The sequence below is a fragment of the Odontomachus brunneus genome, unplaced genomic scaffold (assembly GCF_010583005.1).
Source record: "Odontomachus brunneus isolate Ranch 3 - 2012 unplaced genomic scaffold, Obru_v1 Obru_scaffold_040, whole genome shotgun sequence".
Taxonomy (NCBI): domain Eukaryota; kingdom Metazoa; phylum Arthropoda; class Insecta; order Hymenoptera; family Formicidae; genus Odontomachus; species Odontomachus brunneus.
The window spans coordinates 36,400-54,760 of record NW_022639490.1 but is presented as its reverse complement, the minus strand read 5'-3'; the positions used below and the strand labels follow the sequence as shown (position 1 = coordinate 54,760).

Genomic DNA, 18,361 nt, shown 5'->3' with positions numbered 1-18,361 from the left:
GCTAAATTCAAATGATCTCCTCCTCCACCACCTCTTCCTTCCGATTCTAACGTGTAATTGGACGTTGTTCTTGATGCTTGAGAGAAATAAAGTTATATGTAACAATATTAAGAGGATGCTGAAAACTTTACCGACAGAACACTGACATTTTTTCGCAAAGTTTACGTCGTATTGGTTACGCAGAATTATAAACCCATATAGCACAAATCCCCAAAAGACTTCTTAAAGAATTCCAAAACCCAGCAAACACAACGTTACATGTAACATACGCGTTAGTTATAATTTCCTATTCAACAATGTAACTGTTATATAACATACGTGTTATATAACATATGTGATACCCAGGTAGCATATCAGGTATACACGTATCAGAAACGTTTCTTAAAAGTATCTATAGTTTCAGAACCGTAAAGCACCAATAAAAAACGTTTTAACAAGAACCTCTCTGAAACCTTATTTATGAATCGTTTATAAAACATTTCTTCAACGATTTTTTTCGCAAAAATAACATTTCCTAACGTTTTTTGAGTGGACATTTTTACTCATGAAGAACGTTTCAGAAACGTTATGAAACGTTTTGGAAACAGTTATGAAAGATTTGGTTCTAACGTTTATAAAACATTTTTAAAACGTGTGTGTGCTGCCTGGTTATATAACAGTTATATTGTTGAGTAGGAAATTACAGCTAACATGTATGTTATATGTAACGTTGTGTTTGCTGGGAAGTGTTCTGGAGAACTTGGAAACTCTTTTGGAACTCTTTAAGAAGTCTTTTAGAGATTTGTGCTATATGGGAATGTTTTTACACAATGAAAGTACGTGCAAAAATAAATAAGAGCATTGCTCGATATGTGACGAAAATGAACAATAAATTTTTAATATAATTAATTATTATAATTATTATTATATTTAATATAATTTAATTTTTAATTATCTCAAGCTGTTAGCGTAATATTTGCCTAATCCAAAAGTTCTGCAGCTTGCACATACCAAAAGTGTGGATAATCCAAACAGAAAAATTTTTAAGAACATTGCTCTATTTTCACATCTGCATTTAGAAGCTTAAGAATATCAAAAAAATTTGCAGAAAGATTTCTACACATATATGGTTTTTCATTGAATATAATAAAACAAAGCAACACACATTCATATAAGTTCTGTATATACAAGAAATACGAAAAGGATAGCGTGATTATGTTAGTGACGATCGTCTCTGTATTATCGACATCGTTCGGGTTCGTCATCGACTCCAGCATCCCCTTAAAAGATTTGCTTTCATTGAATTATAATATTTATAATTTATATGTTATACTTTATTTATAACAGCTTTATTACACATATTATATCATAAATTTTTCTCGTGCAGATTTTTAGCTATATTTTCAAAAACAGTTTGACATAGTTTGCATGAAAGATAAGAGAACATATTGTGGCTGTATTCTTGCTGCCGATATTGGAAGTCTATAGTCAGTGGCGTAGTCAGAAAAAAGTTTCGGGAGGGCTGTACTTTTTATTTTTAACGGAAAAATTTTTTTATTCAAAAAAATTTTTCTCACACTTAGCGTAACCCAAAAAATTAATTTCACAATTTTAAATTGTGTTCTTTTTGATAATTCCATGTATATATTCGTACAAGATAAAACATTCTTCTTACACTCTCATCCTTCGAGAATATTAACCCACATAACATAGAAGTTTCAAGAAGCTTTCAGAAAGATTTCAGAAACATTAAATCTTTCTGAGATCTTCCTGAAATCTTTCTGAAAGCTTTTTGAAACTTCTGTGATGTGTGGAAAAGTTTTTATTTTTTAAATATTACTAGAAATTTTTAATTATATACACAGTTTAGTCGCTGAAACAACAAAGGCCGCGTTCTGTTACACGCTCGCAACGCTCGCTCATTTTATCTTTGTTGCTCATTTTATCTTTGATGCCCAAGGTAATAAATAAAAATGTTGTAAGCTTGTAAGATGGTATGAAAAATATAGACTGAGACTGTTTTCGAGGTTTATTTTGACGTTTTCGAAAAATATAGATTGAAACCTTAAAATTTTTTTTAAGTTTCTTTAATTGCTATGTATTTAGTTTCCTAATTACTGTATACAATACATCAAAATATACAATATATCAAAATACTTTATAGAAAATATGAGTAAAATAAAAGATCTTATTTATCTTAAGGGTTGAATACTCTTCTCCAGCTTTATACTAAAACCCTTTTATTTCTGTATTCTTTTCTAAATGAACATTTTACCAGCTTTCCGAAATTATCGAGTAATTTGCCGTAATTTCTCGAGCAAATTACCGTCACACAGACCGAGTCATTTTCATCTCTAATCGCGACGCATTCTGTACCTCAACCTCGGCGGCACGCACCTGCATATAACGGCGGCGCGCGCTGCTCCAGGCGAGCTATTGCGCTCGCAAGTTCTCCAGCCACTTCAGTCGGATCGGACCACTCGGCGAGGAACGGCTGTGCTGTCGAAGGATGACAAGAGGAGCCGTTGCGCGCGCGGTTATCACGCTCGTTTCACTCTCGACTGACACAGCCGCTATCGCCAAGCGCGTCTCGCGCTTAACGTAGCCGTGAGGTCCGTGCCCGCAAGCTCAAATACCGCAGGCCAAATCTCTCTCAAGCCAAGACTGTGCTCGGCCACACGGATTCATCTTGCTAGATGGACCGCCTCGATCTCGTGATTCGATTAACGAGCGACAACGGAGTGAGTTAGCCCACGCGAGTGTGCGTGTCGCTCTTCCTGTCTCAGAATGCGTGAGTAGCCCATGCTGTCGCTATCGTACAACACTGCGTGCTTGGCTATTGTAAAATGTCATCGACATATCCTCCTCTGTGACGTTTGCCTCGTGTGAAAATTTCGCATCGCTGCGCGACGTCGGCGCGCGGCTTCATATCGCGGAGGATTATCGCGCGCCGTTATCACACGCAAACGCCAATTTCAGTGAGATCCGTGTAATTTTCTCGTATCGTCAAACTTCCTGCGTATACGTGTGCACGTTAAGATAAGAAGGAGTGTTTCCCGTATTCGCGCTTATAACGCGGTCATTGTGCTCGGCCAGCCGAAAAAGACGAATCATGCATTCGACTGCTTGCCTCTTGTGTCACTACTACATAAGCGTATTTCACTGACGACATGGAGTGCGACACTTCCTTATGATTTGTGATTAGAAGTATATCACAGCTCTCACACACACACGCGTATCACGCAGTAAGTGACGTCTCCGAGTAACGCCAGATGCTGAAGTTCGTGCGCTCGTCGGGCTGAGTTGTGACGATCGCTGTGATTTTGCAGGAGAAGCGTAATCACCAAGCATTAGAAATCCATGTATAGCAAATATGTATTGACGTGTACTGCGACGTGTGGAAACCTTGTTAGTATTTGTTCTTTTTGTGTTATACTGGCTACACTATTGTCCTCAATGTGATTTAATATTGCAGTTACGGTGACACCTGGTCTTGTGTCATGCGGAACAGATCGGTCACTTTCATTTTTGTGTCCCTTGTCTTATGGGCTGTGGTTACATACTTCATATTTTTGGACCAACCAGTCAGCAAAGACCAGGATAAGGTAGTATATCTATTGTTACAATCTGTTGCGAGATGATTTGGAACAATTAGTGTCGTCTCACTTGCCTGTGTTCTCATTTTCAGGATAAACTGTCAAATCAGATTAGCAGATTGGAAAAGAAAGTGAAGCAACAGATCATCATAAATCAGGAACTCCTTGAAGGACTCAACGAGAGTAAACGACGAAAAAGTAATATTGAAGGCTAATCTGCACTGTACATACTTCAATAAATGTAAGTAGGACAAAGTGTGCGTAACAAAGTGTGCAATTTGCTGTTTCAGAACAATATGAGAAATCAAGCGCTGCCCAATTGCCAATAGATGAGACAGAGAAAGACAAATATAACAAGAATGATAACAATAAGATTAAGAGTATCTTGTTAAAAAAAATAGAAGATAGCAATGCTAGGAAGCTAAAGCCAACGCAGGATACTATTTTACCTGTAAGATATTTGTAATCTAATCTTGTAGATTATAATCTACAAGATTGTGTCAATAATTTGCTATAATGTATTAGCTCTTATCATATTACATAATAATCTTATTCAAGTATTAGTTTGACTAATTTCGGCAAGTCAGGATTCGTGAGTACAGATTATAATTTTCAAGTTTCTACCTTTCATATGCTTCAACAGGATGAGTCGGCACACGATGTTGTCTCAGTGCAAAAGCTACCCGATGGATCTCCAATAATAGCTATTTTGGTTGTTTCTTGTAATCGTATTACGGTAGAGCGGTGTTTAGATCAATTAGTAAAATTAAGACCGAATAAAGAACAGTTCCCGATAGTTGTATCGCAAGACTGTGATCATCGACAAACTGCAGACGTTATAGCGAGATATGGAAACGAGCTGTTACATATAAAGGTATAAACTTTTAGATATACAGTTATAATCATCACTTGTGATTTTAATGAAGGCATATTTCATATCTCTGTGATGGTATTATTACGCTCCTTGTAATTGTTTCAGCAACCTGATCAATCAGATATTGAAATACCACCTAAGGAAAAGAAATTTAGGGGATACTTTAAGATCGCTCGTCACTATAGATGGGCGTTAAACCAAGTATTTATAAAGCTTGGGTACAGTACCGCAATTATAGTTGAAGGTCAGTAGTCAGTTTGTGCGATGCAAATTTAACAAATTGATACGATATTTCTAATTATTGTGCAGATGACTTGGACATTGCTCCAGACTTTTACGAGTACTTCCTGGGGACTTACCCCCTATTAGTGAATGATAGCTCTCTATGGTGTGTGTCCGCGTGGAACGACAATGGCAAAGCCAGCTTGGTGGACGAGCACGCGCCACATTTACTTTATAGGACAGATTTCTTCCCTGGTTTAGGTTGGATGCTTACGCGTGATTTATGGATGGAACTTGCACCAAAGTGGCCCAAATCGTGAGCAAAGATTCTTTATCAAAGATTTTGTTATATACATATATTTTATAAACAGTTATTCGAATATTTTAAGACTCCTGGCCCCTCACATTGTCTATTTCTTTTTAATGACGTCAGAAGCGAGAAAATGCATGCTAAAAATTCTTGCAAAATACGTTAAAATAAAAATATATCCATAAAATGACAATCCATTAAACAAATTTATAAGATATTCCATAATTTGTAAGATATTCCGACTCTCCTTTTGCTCTAACAATCAATAATTGTAAATTAACCTAAATAGAATTAGGCAAAGAAATAAGAAAATGAATTGAATGTCACGTTAATTTACGCTATATGATTGATAGAGCAAAAGGGGACTTAATATCTTATAAATTTGTCTAATCGATTGCAAGTGTTGCTTTATGAATATATATTTTTATTTTAACGTATTTTGCAAGAATTTTTAGCATGCATTTTCTCGCTTCTGATATCACTAAAAAAAGATAGACAACGTGAGAGGCCAAGAGCCTTCACTTATTTTTTATGTATTCTTCACAACGTCCATATATTTGCGATTATATATTTTTCGCTATTATAGATATTGGGACGATTGGGTGAGGCAACCGGAGCAACGCAAGAATAGAGCTTGTATCCGCCCGGAAATATCGCGAACTAGGACATTCGGGAAACTTGGAGTCAGCAAGTACTTATTGCAATTTTATTTATGTATTATATAAGAACACATATAGAGTTCATTTTTGCGAATACATTAAAACTGATTTGCATGGTTTGAGCAAAGTTTTAACTGGTATCCTATTATTTCTAGCGGCTTATTCTTTGAGAAACACTTGAAATATATCAAGCTGAATGAACAATTTGTGCCTTTCACCAAGATGAATCTATCCTATTTGCTAAAAGTAAGGAAATATCAGATTTTTACTAGAAAGTATATCCACACATTGAGTGTATGTATAATTACCGAGACATTTTTGCAGGATAATTACGATATAGCTTTCGTCAATGATGTATATCAGTCGACGGTGGTTAGCTATTCGGAATTGAAGAACGGGAACATAGTTGCTCCTGGTCCAGTACGGATACCCTATTATACTCGTCAGTCATTTAAGAATACAAGCAAGCTGCTTGGCTTAATGGATGATTTTAGGGTAATGCGTCTATTTGATAAGATTCGTATCTTTGCTTTGATGTGTACCGTTCTAAAATTTTTCGGCAAACTCGATGTTACAGAGCGGTGTACCCAGATCTGGATATCGTGGCGTGGTCACGTTTTTCTACAACGGACGACGCGTGCATTTAGCACCGAGTGCAAACTGGAGCGGCTACGACATCAAATGGAGCTAACACACGATTGTGCTCTTGAGAGACTTGTAGATTCCACAAGTACGCAGTGCATTTTTTCCTTTGATGCAGGCTAGGTGAACATATTGTTTACAAACTGACGACAATGTTCGTATTTGTGTTAACGTCACAAGACCATGTTCTTGGAGATTCAGTGATGTTACATTCTTCGCCAATTTCGAAAAAAATGAGATTACTCCCGTAAAAGCTATTAACATATTCTTTAATAGATACGTAATAAGTTTGTGATATATATATATATATATATATATATATATATATACATATATAAAGTAAGTATACCTCGCGTTGAATCAGGAAATATCTCATTCTTCTCAAGAGTTGTACTCAACACTTGTACATACAAACGGCAGGTGAATTTTGTCTCATGAAAATTAAGAGAATCTATCACATATACAAAGTACTGTAGTGTGGACAAAGCAATACTTCCCATTGATTAATTGATGTATCTTCCAAAACGAGAATATGTTAATATATTTTTGCTCATGCTGCTTTTGTGACGACAAGTTTTGTTACGAGATTATGTGTCACGATGTGGACGAAGTATAGTTTTTTTTTCCGGAAAACTAGATCTCTGTGTCTACGCTGTTCTTATCCTACTAAAAGTATTATCCACAAATTCTGTATTCCGTATCAATTCGCAATCCGCCTGGATTTCGAGATTTCTTGTTGTCTCAAACAATGTTTAAAAATATAATCTGATTACAAAAATACCAGTATTTCCAATATGTAATAATGTCGATAGGATTAAGGTTGACTAAGCATAAAAAATGACAAACTGTTGTGGTGCTCGACATCTGTATTTGTACAAGGTGAAACAACACAATGAATGAGCGAATTATCGCTTATTTTGCTGTTCATTACTTTATATTAACAATGTCACATGTACAATGGCAGTTCTATACATTTCCAAGCGAGACGTTTCTACATTTAGAAGCGCAACTGCAAGTTGCGTACCCTCGATTCTCTAGAATTGTCTAATTACCTGAAGCACCCCGAATCGTCCGACAACGTGACTTGTGCAGCACGATCGAAGTACTCAGTGGTAATCCTTTGAAAGATTTAACTCTTATACCAGAAGCGATTGTGGTACTTGGCTTTCTCACGCGGTTGATCGGGTGGAATTCCGGGAACCGGATCTGGAAACGTTGTAGTTGGAGTCTCTGGTCGTGGCCTCGACGTGTGGTGCACTTTGGTCTCGCAGAAGTAACCGAAAGATGGACGTTCTATATTCAAATTCTGAAGAACGCACTGATCCAACGCAGCCTGCGTTTTTCGGCATCTGAATAATATTTATATTACATCAATGTTACAATTTATGTTATAATCAATATGAACACAAGACACTAAATAAGTACTCAACATAAGTAATCAACATTAAGAATTACCAAAATGACAGGGGTTTGCAATTTATATACATATAAAATAGAATGTCTGTCTACATATTCCTTATCAAGGCTTCTGGCCCCTCGCATTGTCTATCTCTTTTTAATGACGTTAGAAGTGAGAAAATGCATGCTAAAAATTCTTGCAAAATACGTCAAAATAAAAGTATATATCTATAAAGTAACACTTAATTGTAGTATTACGTAATTAACGTAATATACAATTCATCTTCTTAACTTATTTCTTCGCCTATTTCTATTCAGGTTAATTTACAATAAATTATTAATTGTTAGAGCAAAAGGGGAGTGCACGGAATATCTTACAAATTTGTTTAATCGATTGCAAGTGTTACTTTATGGATATATATTTTTATTTTGACCTATTTTGCAAGAATTTTTAGCATGCATTTTCTCACTTCTGACATCATTAAAGAGATAGACAATGCGAGGGGCCAGGAACCTGAACTCCTAAATCCTTTGACTGATCTGAACCAAAGTTTGCACAAGTACTCTCTAGAACTCTGCAAAAAATATAGGCTTCATGAAATCTGAATACTTTATCTCCTAATTTTATCCACTTGACATTTTGTAATTTAAACGATCTAGATATAAGAAGCCCGAGCAACGCTGGCTAATTAAACTGGTTTCTTATAAGAGTTACTCGAATTTATAACAGTACATTTTATATTTTTAATTGACGTCGAATAAAACTAAAAGGTAAGTAAACATTTTTTTTTCAAGAACCCATTTTGATTGCTCTGACAGAAATAGATCATTAATCATTGGTAGTTTCAATGTTAGCTTGGAGATTTTTTCCTTTTGTCATTAGGGACAGAAATAACATACGGAGAGAACTCCAACGTTCCAGATGATCTTTCAAGACAAGTCATATATGCATTGAAATCGTCCAGGCAGTGCTTCTTCAGCTTTTTGAGAACATCTAGGGCACAAGCGGTTACAGCCTTCCCTTCGTTCAGGCAACGACGCGGGTCACCTTCCTCTGATCTACATAACATAAAATCCTGAAAGAAAAATAAACTTCTTATAGAAGACACTGACTTTGCATATATTCTTTGAGAATTCTCCAATCAATACGAAAACTAATACTTTGTCATATGTATCTCCAAAATATCTAAGTTACATGAAATAATTTATGTTCAGAAGCTTGTCTGTGCTCCAAACAACAATTTCTTTATATATAGATTTTTATATACAGATCTAACTTCATATATATAGATCATGCACAGTTCTAATTTGTACAAATATGATCAGACTGAAAATTAAGTTGAAGTGTAAATACATTGAATAAAAGCTATTTTCATGACATTATTGGCTTGTATATCATCATATTACAGTAGGTGGACATGAAACCATGTAATGTCAAATAAAGCTTGATCCACAATGTGCTTTCTGTTCCTTCTCTAACTTTTTCTGGCTAAAGACTCAAGGTTAGAAATCAATAAAGAGAAAGAAACAGAAGGAAAAGAGCATATTGTAAAATAGGCTAAAGTAGACAACATGAACTTTTAAAAGACGTCTGAATTTAAAAAAAAATAGGACGTTTAAAACATTCTTTAGAAGTTTGCGCTGACTGGTTGGTAACATGTATTATGAGGTACTAGGCAGAAGAGAGAGGCACAACAAAGTTAAAATGACAAGAAAATGATCGAATTATGAACGAGAAGCGAGCTTTTACGACAGCATTCATGGTCGAATCTTATATTTCAGATCATCTCAAATTCATCCTTAGATCCTGCATGAATTGTTTCATTACTTACACAGTATCTGAAGATGAACACGAGATAATTTAAACGTAAGAACTGACTATGAATACTGATTTTCGCGTAATTCCCTTGTCATTTATACATCATTTGGACGTCATCGCGACCTTCCGTCATGCCCGGGGTACATGTCAAACGTCGTAGAAGGACTCGGCACGTCATTATGTAATCCTCACTGCTTGACGAACGAAGATAAATATCGCGTCATTGTTTGCGCGAGATTCGGCTGTCGCGAAGGTCGCCGCGACTCACATTATTGTACCACTCGCAGGCTTTGCCGATGTAAACCGATGCGGTGTGCAGTGTTGGCCAACTAGCATCGATTTCCTGCACGGTTAACTCGCTTTCCTCGGGAAGTACGGTTTTCGCCGTCGCGGCCATATTCCTTTTTTACAGCGCTGCTTCGACGGTGTTGCTTATCATTTGCGACGAGGCGACCGTTCTCGCACAAACACGCTCGGCGCGAAACCTCGCTTGTACGATTCAGCACGTAATTACAAAACGAACATCACGGACACGCGAATCTCTGGAACCAGTGCATAACGCGATATCGACAGCACGTGCCAAGATATCGATAGTCGCTCCTTCGATTTCACGAGGCTAAAGAGAAGCATGAGAGCAGGCGCATTTTCGAGACGCCATCTAACAAAGTGCGCCTTTACTACGTTCGTTAGGCGTATATTCGCGGTGATAACGATAAAATGCGCCTGTGCTGGGATTTTGTAACTCGTTATTGGAATTAACGACAATTTCGTTATCGTTGCATAGCTTTTTTACGGTATACAAAAGCTGCGCAACGATAACGAAACTGTCGTTAATTCCAATAACGAGTTACAAAATCCCAGCACTGATTTGTGCTCGATGTATTTCTATTTAATTAAGATAACTACATTTCCCAGCCCTGAATTCAGGACGCTTCATAAATGTATGAAGCGAGGTGCGGGGAAGGGGGTAAAAAGATCCGAAAATTATTTGACAATCATTGAAAATAATGACAAATCGGTGTCCCGAATAGCATTCGAAAAAATTTGGGATAAAGGGTGAAAAATCGCGACGTTTGGTCATCTTAGCTTTATGTGTCGAGAAGGGAGGAGATTACTCCGTAATAATGTACTTACGATATGTCCTGACGATCGCGCGTCGTTGTTTTCGGCACTCTAATACTTATTTCCGGCAGAAGACTTACAAGACACAAGCGAAAGACGTATGGAATACGGAACGTTGTGTCCATGGCAGTTATGGAGAATTCACACCGCGTCTGATGTCCGACGTACGACCTCCGATATCTAATAAGAGGACAGCTTTCCAATGGAGAATTGAATTCTCTATTAGAAAGCTGTTCTCCTATCGGATATCGGACGTCGGACATCGATCGTGGTGTGAATTCTGCATTACTCGGCACAAAAAGATCGCAGACGTGCGCGCTGTCAATCACGTATACCAAAAGTTTATTAGCGCGCCAAAAGTGCCAAAAGTACATGAATGTGAACGCGCCAGTGATGCGAATGACCTCTCGCGCGTCTACAATGACGCGATCTATACGGCAGACGCCTTAACCAATCGCGTTCGTTTCGTACTACGAGGTTGTCATCGTGGTTATTCAATCTAGGCGTTGGTAATGAATCGCGCGAAATGCTCGATCTTTTCGCGCCAAGCAACAGCCATGGGTACACATCGATCCACATCGCTCCGCGTTTCTCGCGTCTTTTATCCGTCGAAAGTGAGTCTCGCGCGTTAATAAGTCTCGGGAGTGTTGAGAATAGCGATGTACGATCGCCGGGGCGTATCGTGAAGACATCATTTGTAAGTAATCTTCACGTTTCTCCTCGCGGTATATGCGGCCAGTGCTTATCGCGACGTCCCTTACATTTGCTAATAATATCGACTCGCTCAAATAGCAATAAAATCGGATCGTCGGATTTATTGTCGGATTATTTATACAGGAATTAGAAATGCGATGACAATCAGAGAGAAAGAGAGAGAGATGCGGAATATTCGAGCGGTTGTGTCAGCTTGTTAGGAAAAGAGATACGAAGAGAGAAGTATTTCATAGAGCGCGTTCTTTCTCGGCCGCGGCACCGTTCACATATTGACGTATATTTTCAGCGCGATTCAACAATCGACCATCTTAATTCTCGATCTTTCTGCATCGAACAACCTCCGTGGACACATCGATCGACATCACTCCGTATTTTACGCATCTTTAACCCGTCGAAAGTAAGTCTCACACGGAAATAAGTCTCGAAAGTGTCGAGAATAGCGATGTGCGATCGCCAGGGCGTATCGTGAAGACATAATTTGTAAGTAATCTTCTCGTTTCTCCTCGCGGTATATGTAAGATGACCAGATTTCCCAGTCCTAAATTCGGGACACTTCATAGATGTGTAAAGCGGGGGATGGGGAGAGAGGGGTAAAAAGATCCGAAAATTACTTGACAATCATTGAAAATGATGACAAATCGGTGTCCCGAATAGCACTCGAAAAAATTTGGAACAAAAGGTGAAAAATCGGGACTGTCGCGAAAAAATCGGGACGTCTGGTCATCTTACGATAATAACTGAACAAAGACGAGGTAAAGAAATCGTCATAACAGCACGTCCGAGTTACTTTTCTACGAATAATAGCAATAATTAAATAAGAACCGAATAAAGAAATAATAATATTCGAGTATTAAATGGTAGTGATAATAATATCTGTTCGACAATCGTACGATAATATCCGCGAGTGGATAATAATGAAATAATGATGATCGAATAATCGGTAATAACAATACCAGGGCAACGACTCTAACAAAAACTTTAAGCTCCACAAAGGCTAGGTAAACCGACCGTCGTAACGGGCGCTGACTGAGCGGCGCTGAGAGGAGAGAGGGGAGGGCGCGGCCGGGTTTGTAAACACGCGTACGCGAGCGTTACGCCATACATTCTCAACCTCTCGAGACGAGTACATCGGGAGCTGCCGCGTTATTTCCTAAATTATTTCGCGCCGATTTTTAATATCATTTTGACTTCGCCATAATTGAGGCGATAATTAACACAAATTGAGACGCGTAGTTCTCACGCGAGCAGGTACTGCGGCTTTTACCGCGACAGGTAATTTTCGCGTTTCATTAATTTTTCTACTTGTTAGATAGAGAAACGTCGCGATCAAGTTCCTCAAAGTCGATCAAATATTATCAGCATCCATTTATTATTCGAGTATTATTATTTCTTTATTCGGTTACTATTTAATTATTGCTATTACGCACAGAAAAGCAACTCGGGCCGTTACGATTTCTTTGTTCACTTATTATCGTCGTTGCCCAGTTATTGTTATTCATTGTTATTACCGATTATTCGATCATCGTTATTCAGTTATTATCCACTTGCGGATATTATCGTACGATTATCGATCAGATATTATTATCACTACCATTTGTTATCCAAATATTATTACTTTTTTATAATAATTTTAATAATACCTGATCGTCAATCGTATGATAATAGCCGCGAGCGGATAATAAGGGAATAATAATGATCGAATACCTCCATTGTTGTGTAACTAATTAATACTAAATTAAATTTGCTTTTTGTTGTAGAAATGAGCACTCGACTCTAAGGGGATGCTGCGCCGGAGGATTCGGCTCGGGCCTGGCAGAGTCGGCGCGAAGGTGAACTTCATTGATTTACATTATATTAATTAGAAATTTATTAATTAATTGATTAATTGATTACATTTATATTAATTAGAAATCTAACAAAAGGAAATTCGCTGAAATCGAGTTCCTTAATGCCTTCACTGTCGTATGTAACTAATTAATATTAAATTAAATTTACTTTCTGTTGCAGAGAAGAAGCAAGTAACCAGCTGCCTCTAAAGGGCTGCTGCGCCGGAGGATCCGGCTCGGGCCGAGCAGGGTCTGCTCGAAGGTGAGCATCACTAATTAGCATTTATAATTAGAAATCCGACAAGGCTGATAATTTTGTTGCTCAAAATTGAGATAATTTGAATTGAGTCAAAGATCGAGTTAAATTGTAATTATACGCGGGGAGAATTTTTCTGGATAATATCTCTTTGAAAAATGTTGATTTGTTCTGACTAAGAGATTTATTTGTAACGTCAAGAAAAAAGAAAGTGGAATATTTTAGTGTAGATGCATTCCGAAAAAAATTCTCCCGGCGTTAAAAATATTTATTTTTTTTGATCTTCCAAACTTCTACTCAAATCGATATTAATGCACGAATCTAATCGGTGAAACGGCATTTTTCTGTTCCAGAAACGAAAGCAGAACGTGGCTGCCTTGATCAGCGGTTCGGTGAGTCAAAATAAGAAACATATTGATAATAGAAAGATGAGAAGTCTTTCGATGTAGTGCATGCTTAAATCAATGCGATTTACTTTGCTGTAGTTATAGTATGCGTATGTGCCGTTCAAAAAACGTACCCTGCTCGAAACATTTGGAAGATTGCTTATTCAAAGAATAATTTAGTAATACATATTCTACATAAATTTTCAAGTAGTTTTCTCCCAATGTACATATATTTATTAATTTATTATATATTTAATTTATTTATTTATTGATTGGAACGACGACTTTTGTTGGAGAAAATTTTGACTAATCAAACCAGAACACTATCTGGTAGATGTTTAAAGTATTGAGTATACGCTCTGAACATTCAAAGTTTTGTAAAATTATTCAGTTTTATTATATGCAATCTTTCAGTTGTCTCGAGCAGCGCCCCAAAGCGCAAAAAGATTGTGCCACAAAAAACGCGCAATCACATCATCCGCGTCATAGATCTTCCGCCTGTTGTTAATTTTTTCAATTCTTTCTCGCGTGAGCTTGAATCGCGATAGCATTTTAAAGTAGAATTCGTGCTTCGTTATTAAGTAATATTCGATATCGTGCGGCATCTGCGCAAAGCGATCTAACGTGATTATATAAATTGCTCGCAAAATTAATTTCACGATCGTCGGAAAATTTTCAGATTTTAATTTTTCATTTAGAGTTATATATATATAGTTTTCTAACGCGGATACAATAGAGACAACGCTAGCGAGCGTTGATATGCGAGTAGTTGTTTGTTTACTTACAGAGCGTGCGAAAAGTTCCATAGAACGAAGACAGATGTCTCACGCGGTAACACTTTTTTGCGTAGAATTTTGAATAGAATCTTTATTGTCACAATTTTCATAGTTTTTGATTCACGCTCGCGTCCGCGATTATTAATTTGATAGGTTTGCGAATTTCACCGGATCGTATTTGCGGAAGAGTCGCGAGCGAACTTCGCAAAAATATTGCGGAGTTGTTATCCGCAAAAGCATTGCGGAATTGTCTTCGCAAATGTATTGCGGAGCTGTTGTCCGCAAAAATATTGCGGAATTGTCTTCGCAAATGTATTGCGAAGCTGTTGTCTGCAAAAATATTGCGGAATTATCTTCGTAAAAGTATTGCGGAGTTATCCGCAAAAACATTGCGGAATTATCTTCGGAAAAGTATTGCGGAGATGTATTGCAGCCTATTACGCTGCACCATCGAAACGTTAAATTAGGGATATTCCGTGTCATACGTGAGAATTTCGCACAGATTACTTCGCCCACACGTCGAAAGATTTCGCGAGATCAACTTTCGATTCGCGTTGCGTGTTTCCTTCGCTCGCGGATTCCGTTTTCTTCGCAAGCAATTCGCGCGTGTATCAAATCGATACACTACAACTCGATCGGATCGTTGCTGAATTTGTCGCACATACTCGTCGTTTATCCAAAAGATCGACATTTCTTTGAAGACGCAGTTCGCGATATTTCATACGCAATTCGCAACTCGGAGTGTATCCCCCAAGAGAGACGGGATTTTTCGTGAAACCTCCGTTAGATTACCGCGGTCGGGAGTGAATTACAGGCGACGTGGGACGCGAGGACCATTGCAGTGTCAGATGCAGCGACAGGATGGCTGGTGGACCCTGGACACCGTGGGACGACGCGCAATGGTGAGCGTTCAATTTAGACGCTCATATAGTAGACACAAAGCGTCACTTTACGTAGATTGCATGCACGTAGACGTAAATCGCATTGGGTCCGACGGGAAATAAAGTAAGAATTGGAATTTGCAGTTCGCCAGAGTTACGTAAGAATGATCCAACCAAAGAATTTAGCTCTGAGATTTTCGCAATAGTTTAACGAGTCAAGCAATTCTATTTCTTTAAAAGTACTGACTAGCTCAATCCTTAAAAAATGTGCAAAAAGACGCAACTGGTAAAAAATAAAAAAAAACTTTCTTAATTCATTTTAAGCATCTATAAGGCTTGAATTTTTTTTGTTTGGTTTAAAAAGATATGAATGGAGTATTAATAAAAGCTTATAATTTTTTTAATTGGATCATTCTTGCATAACAATGGCCAATTGAAATTTCGACTCAGCAGGCTTCCTTCTCGTCGGATTATTTCTTGATGATACATTATACTGATATATTTTAACATGTCATATTTATATGCTCTGTATATGTTATATATGCTTTTTTATGCTCTATATATGTTTTATATATATTCTATGTATGCTCTATATATATTATTTGATTAATATATTTTATAACTTATTATGTCGTATTATATACGACATAATAAGTTATAAAGTATATTATCTCTTCGGAGATATTTTCTTATAAACGCGTTTGTTGTTGACAAAACAAATTAAATTTCGACAAATTAAAGACAACAAATTAAATTATTAAGCCGAGAATTGAACCGAAATGTTTCGATTTCCTGCTAAATTATTAAGCCGAGATTTAAACCGAAGTGTTTTGAATCTTCGCTAATTTATTAAGTCGAGTTAGTTAAGCCTGGAATTTCTTAAAGAAATTTTCGCGTTTGCAAAGGTGTATTTTCGAAAACGATGTGAAGTGTACGTATTTCGCTCTGCATCGTTTCTTGGATGACAATGTGCTTTAATGTCACTTTACTCCTTCAGTAACATGCCCAGAATCTTGAAAATAATTTTCCAATAGCCCAAAGCTGCGTTCATAACGTTGGATCCAACGTAGCGTCGTAGGAACGTCAGGTTCTAGGGGATGGGTCGAAAGTCGGTCATATTATTACAGGTTATTTAGGTCATATGATGTTAGCATCTAGAGTTTATTCTGGGATAATTTTTTACAGTTTTTTAATGTAATTTTCGCATTTTGCAAAGGGGGTTTTCTAAAAATGACGTGCGTACTTCGCTCTGTATTATCTCTTGTATGTGTGTTAAAGTTACTCTACTTCCTCAGTAACACGCCCAAAGTGTTAAAAATAATTTTCCAATATCCCAAAGTCGCGTTCTTAACGTTGAATTCACTCTATCTCACCATATTTCACCAAATTTTCCCTCTAAATTATTAAGCCGAGATTCGAACCGATGTATTTGGAGTCTCCGCTAAATTATTGAGCCGAGATTCGAATCGAGTTGTTTGGTCTCCGGTATTATTCGTATTATTATAAACTACCAATTCTAATAGGATGAATTGTGGGGATAGATAGTGCCCTTTGAGTCACTTTGATATCTTTAGTGGTTGCCGAGAAATGCGCGAAAAATGCAATTGGTGGTAAAATGTCAGCGACGTCGAAAAATACACACACCTCCACGCTTATTTAATGAATCGTTATTAATAGTATTATTATAGTATTAGTATTATTAGTATTATTATAAACTTTGAATTCCAACATGATAAATTGTGAAGAACATAGTTTTCTTTGAATCACATCGATATCTTTTGTTGCCAAGAAATAAGCAAAAAATATGAGCGGCATGTTTAAACTTGTCCAGAGAGTTTCCAAATCATTTTTTTTTACAAAATTACGCAGAACGCAGTGCGAGAAAGACAAAACTGATGAGAGGTAATCTAGTTTCGCTATAAGTTCGCCACTACCTGGCTTCATACCTATGTCGCGCGGTCCGCTCATCAGTGGTGAGACAAGAACAGAGCGATTGGACATCTGTCCTTTTCTAACTTACTATATATAACTTCTAACCACTGACATATATACTACTGGAACGCGCGCTGCCTTTTGAGGCGTGCGGGATGAGAGAGAGGTTCCTTGTTTCCTCTCTTATCCTTGTCTGGTTCATAGTATAATTAGAGTGGGGAGAATGTGATATAATCCAAGTTAAAAGTTAGAGATAATATGAAAAACAGTGATCACTGAATGGTAATGACTCAAGCTTATAAACGAAAGTTTAAGATACAAAAAAATATATATTTTCTTTTTCTCATTTATTAGTATTCACTTATCGACTTATAATTAAGAAAAACAAAGCAAAGATGGTTCCTAATTCGGAGATTCAGCTTATGTTTAGAAATCAGCCGACTTAGCTTTTGGTTCAGACTGTACTAGACAAAGACAGAGCGCTGTTCAAGATCTATAAGCATGCTCTCTCTCATCCCGCAATACTCAATAATACTCCCGTAATTAATTAAAATGTATAAACGAATGAGCTCACGAGAAGCGGTACCCTTATAGAAATATCATACTAAGAATCATTGATAATTACTTATTATCCAGTATTTTTAATACTGAAAATAAGTAATTATCAATAATTCTTAGTATGATATTTCTATAAGGGTAGGACAGGCTCTGTGTATAAAAGAAATGGCTTACTTCTTAACAACGATGAGTAAACAGCTGATTTCGAGGCGGAGTAACAAGCGACACATATACGTTACTCCGTCTCGAAATCAGCTGTTTACTCATCGTTGCTAAGAGGTAAGCCATTTTTTTTTACATACAGAGCCTGTTCTACCGCTTTTCGTGCATTGATTTGTTTATACATTTTAATTACGAAATAAATATTGAGAAAATTTCAAAATGGTATATAACTTTTATGATTATTTTGAC

The 18,361-nt window shown here is 37.1% G+C and overlaps 2 protein-coding genes across 8 annotated transcripts; one reads left to right on the top strand and one right to left on the bottom strand.

Annotated features, from left to right (window-relative positions):
- Positions 1-2,434: 2,434 nt before the first annotated feature.
- On the top strand, positions 2,435-6,621 carry LOC116844252 (alpha-1,3-mannosyl-glycoprotein 2-beta-N-acetylglucosaminyltransferase). Of its 7 annotated transcripts, none has more exons than XM_032815525.1 (12): positions 2,435-2,720; positions 3,226-3,387; positions 3,455-3,584; positions 3,668-3,773; positions 3,866-4,026; positions 4,219-4,449; positions 4,555-4,693; positions 4,759-4,987; positions 5,568-5,672; positions 5,796-5,886; positions 5,965-6,135; positions 6,218-6,621. In XM_032815525.1, the coding sequence occupies exons 3-12, from the start codon at positions 3,480-3,482 to the stop codon at positions 6,329-6,331; spliced, it is 1,452 nt and encodes a 483-aa protein (XP_032671416.1). In that variant the 5' UTR covers positions 2,435-2,720; positions 3,226-3,387; positions 3,455-3,479; the 3' UTR covers positions 6,332-6,621. The 7 variants fall into 7 exon arrangements, with proteins under 7 accessions (XP_032671416.1, XP_032671417.1, XP_032671413.1 ...); XM_032815526.1 differs by having other exon boundaries at positions 2,435-2,770; positions 3,309-3,387; XM_032815522.1 differs by having other exon boundaries at positions 2,435-2,770.
- A 509-nt stretch (positions 6,622-7,130) lies between these two features.
- Positions 7,131-10,121, bottom strand: LOC116844253 (NADH dehydrogenase [ubiquinone] 1 alpha subcomplex subunit 8). The gene is made up of 3 exons (XM_032815528.1): positions 9,768-10,121; positions 8,581-8,756; positions 7,131-7,631 (listed from the first exon to the last, which is right to left on the bottom strand). Exons 1-3 carry the CDS (start codon positions 9,894-9,896, stop codon positions 7,412-7,414), a joined length of 525 nt encoding a protein of 174 aa, XP_032671419.1. The 5' UTR covers positions 9,897-10,121; the 3' UTR covers positions 7,131-7,411.
- Positions 10,122-18,361: the final 8,240 nt, after the last annotated feature.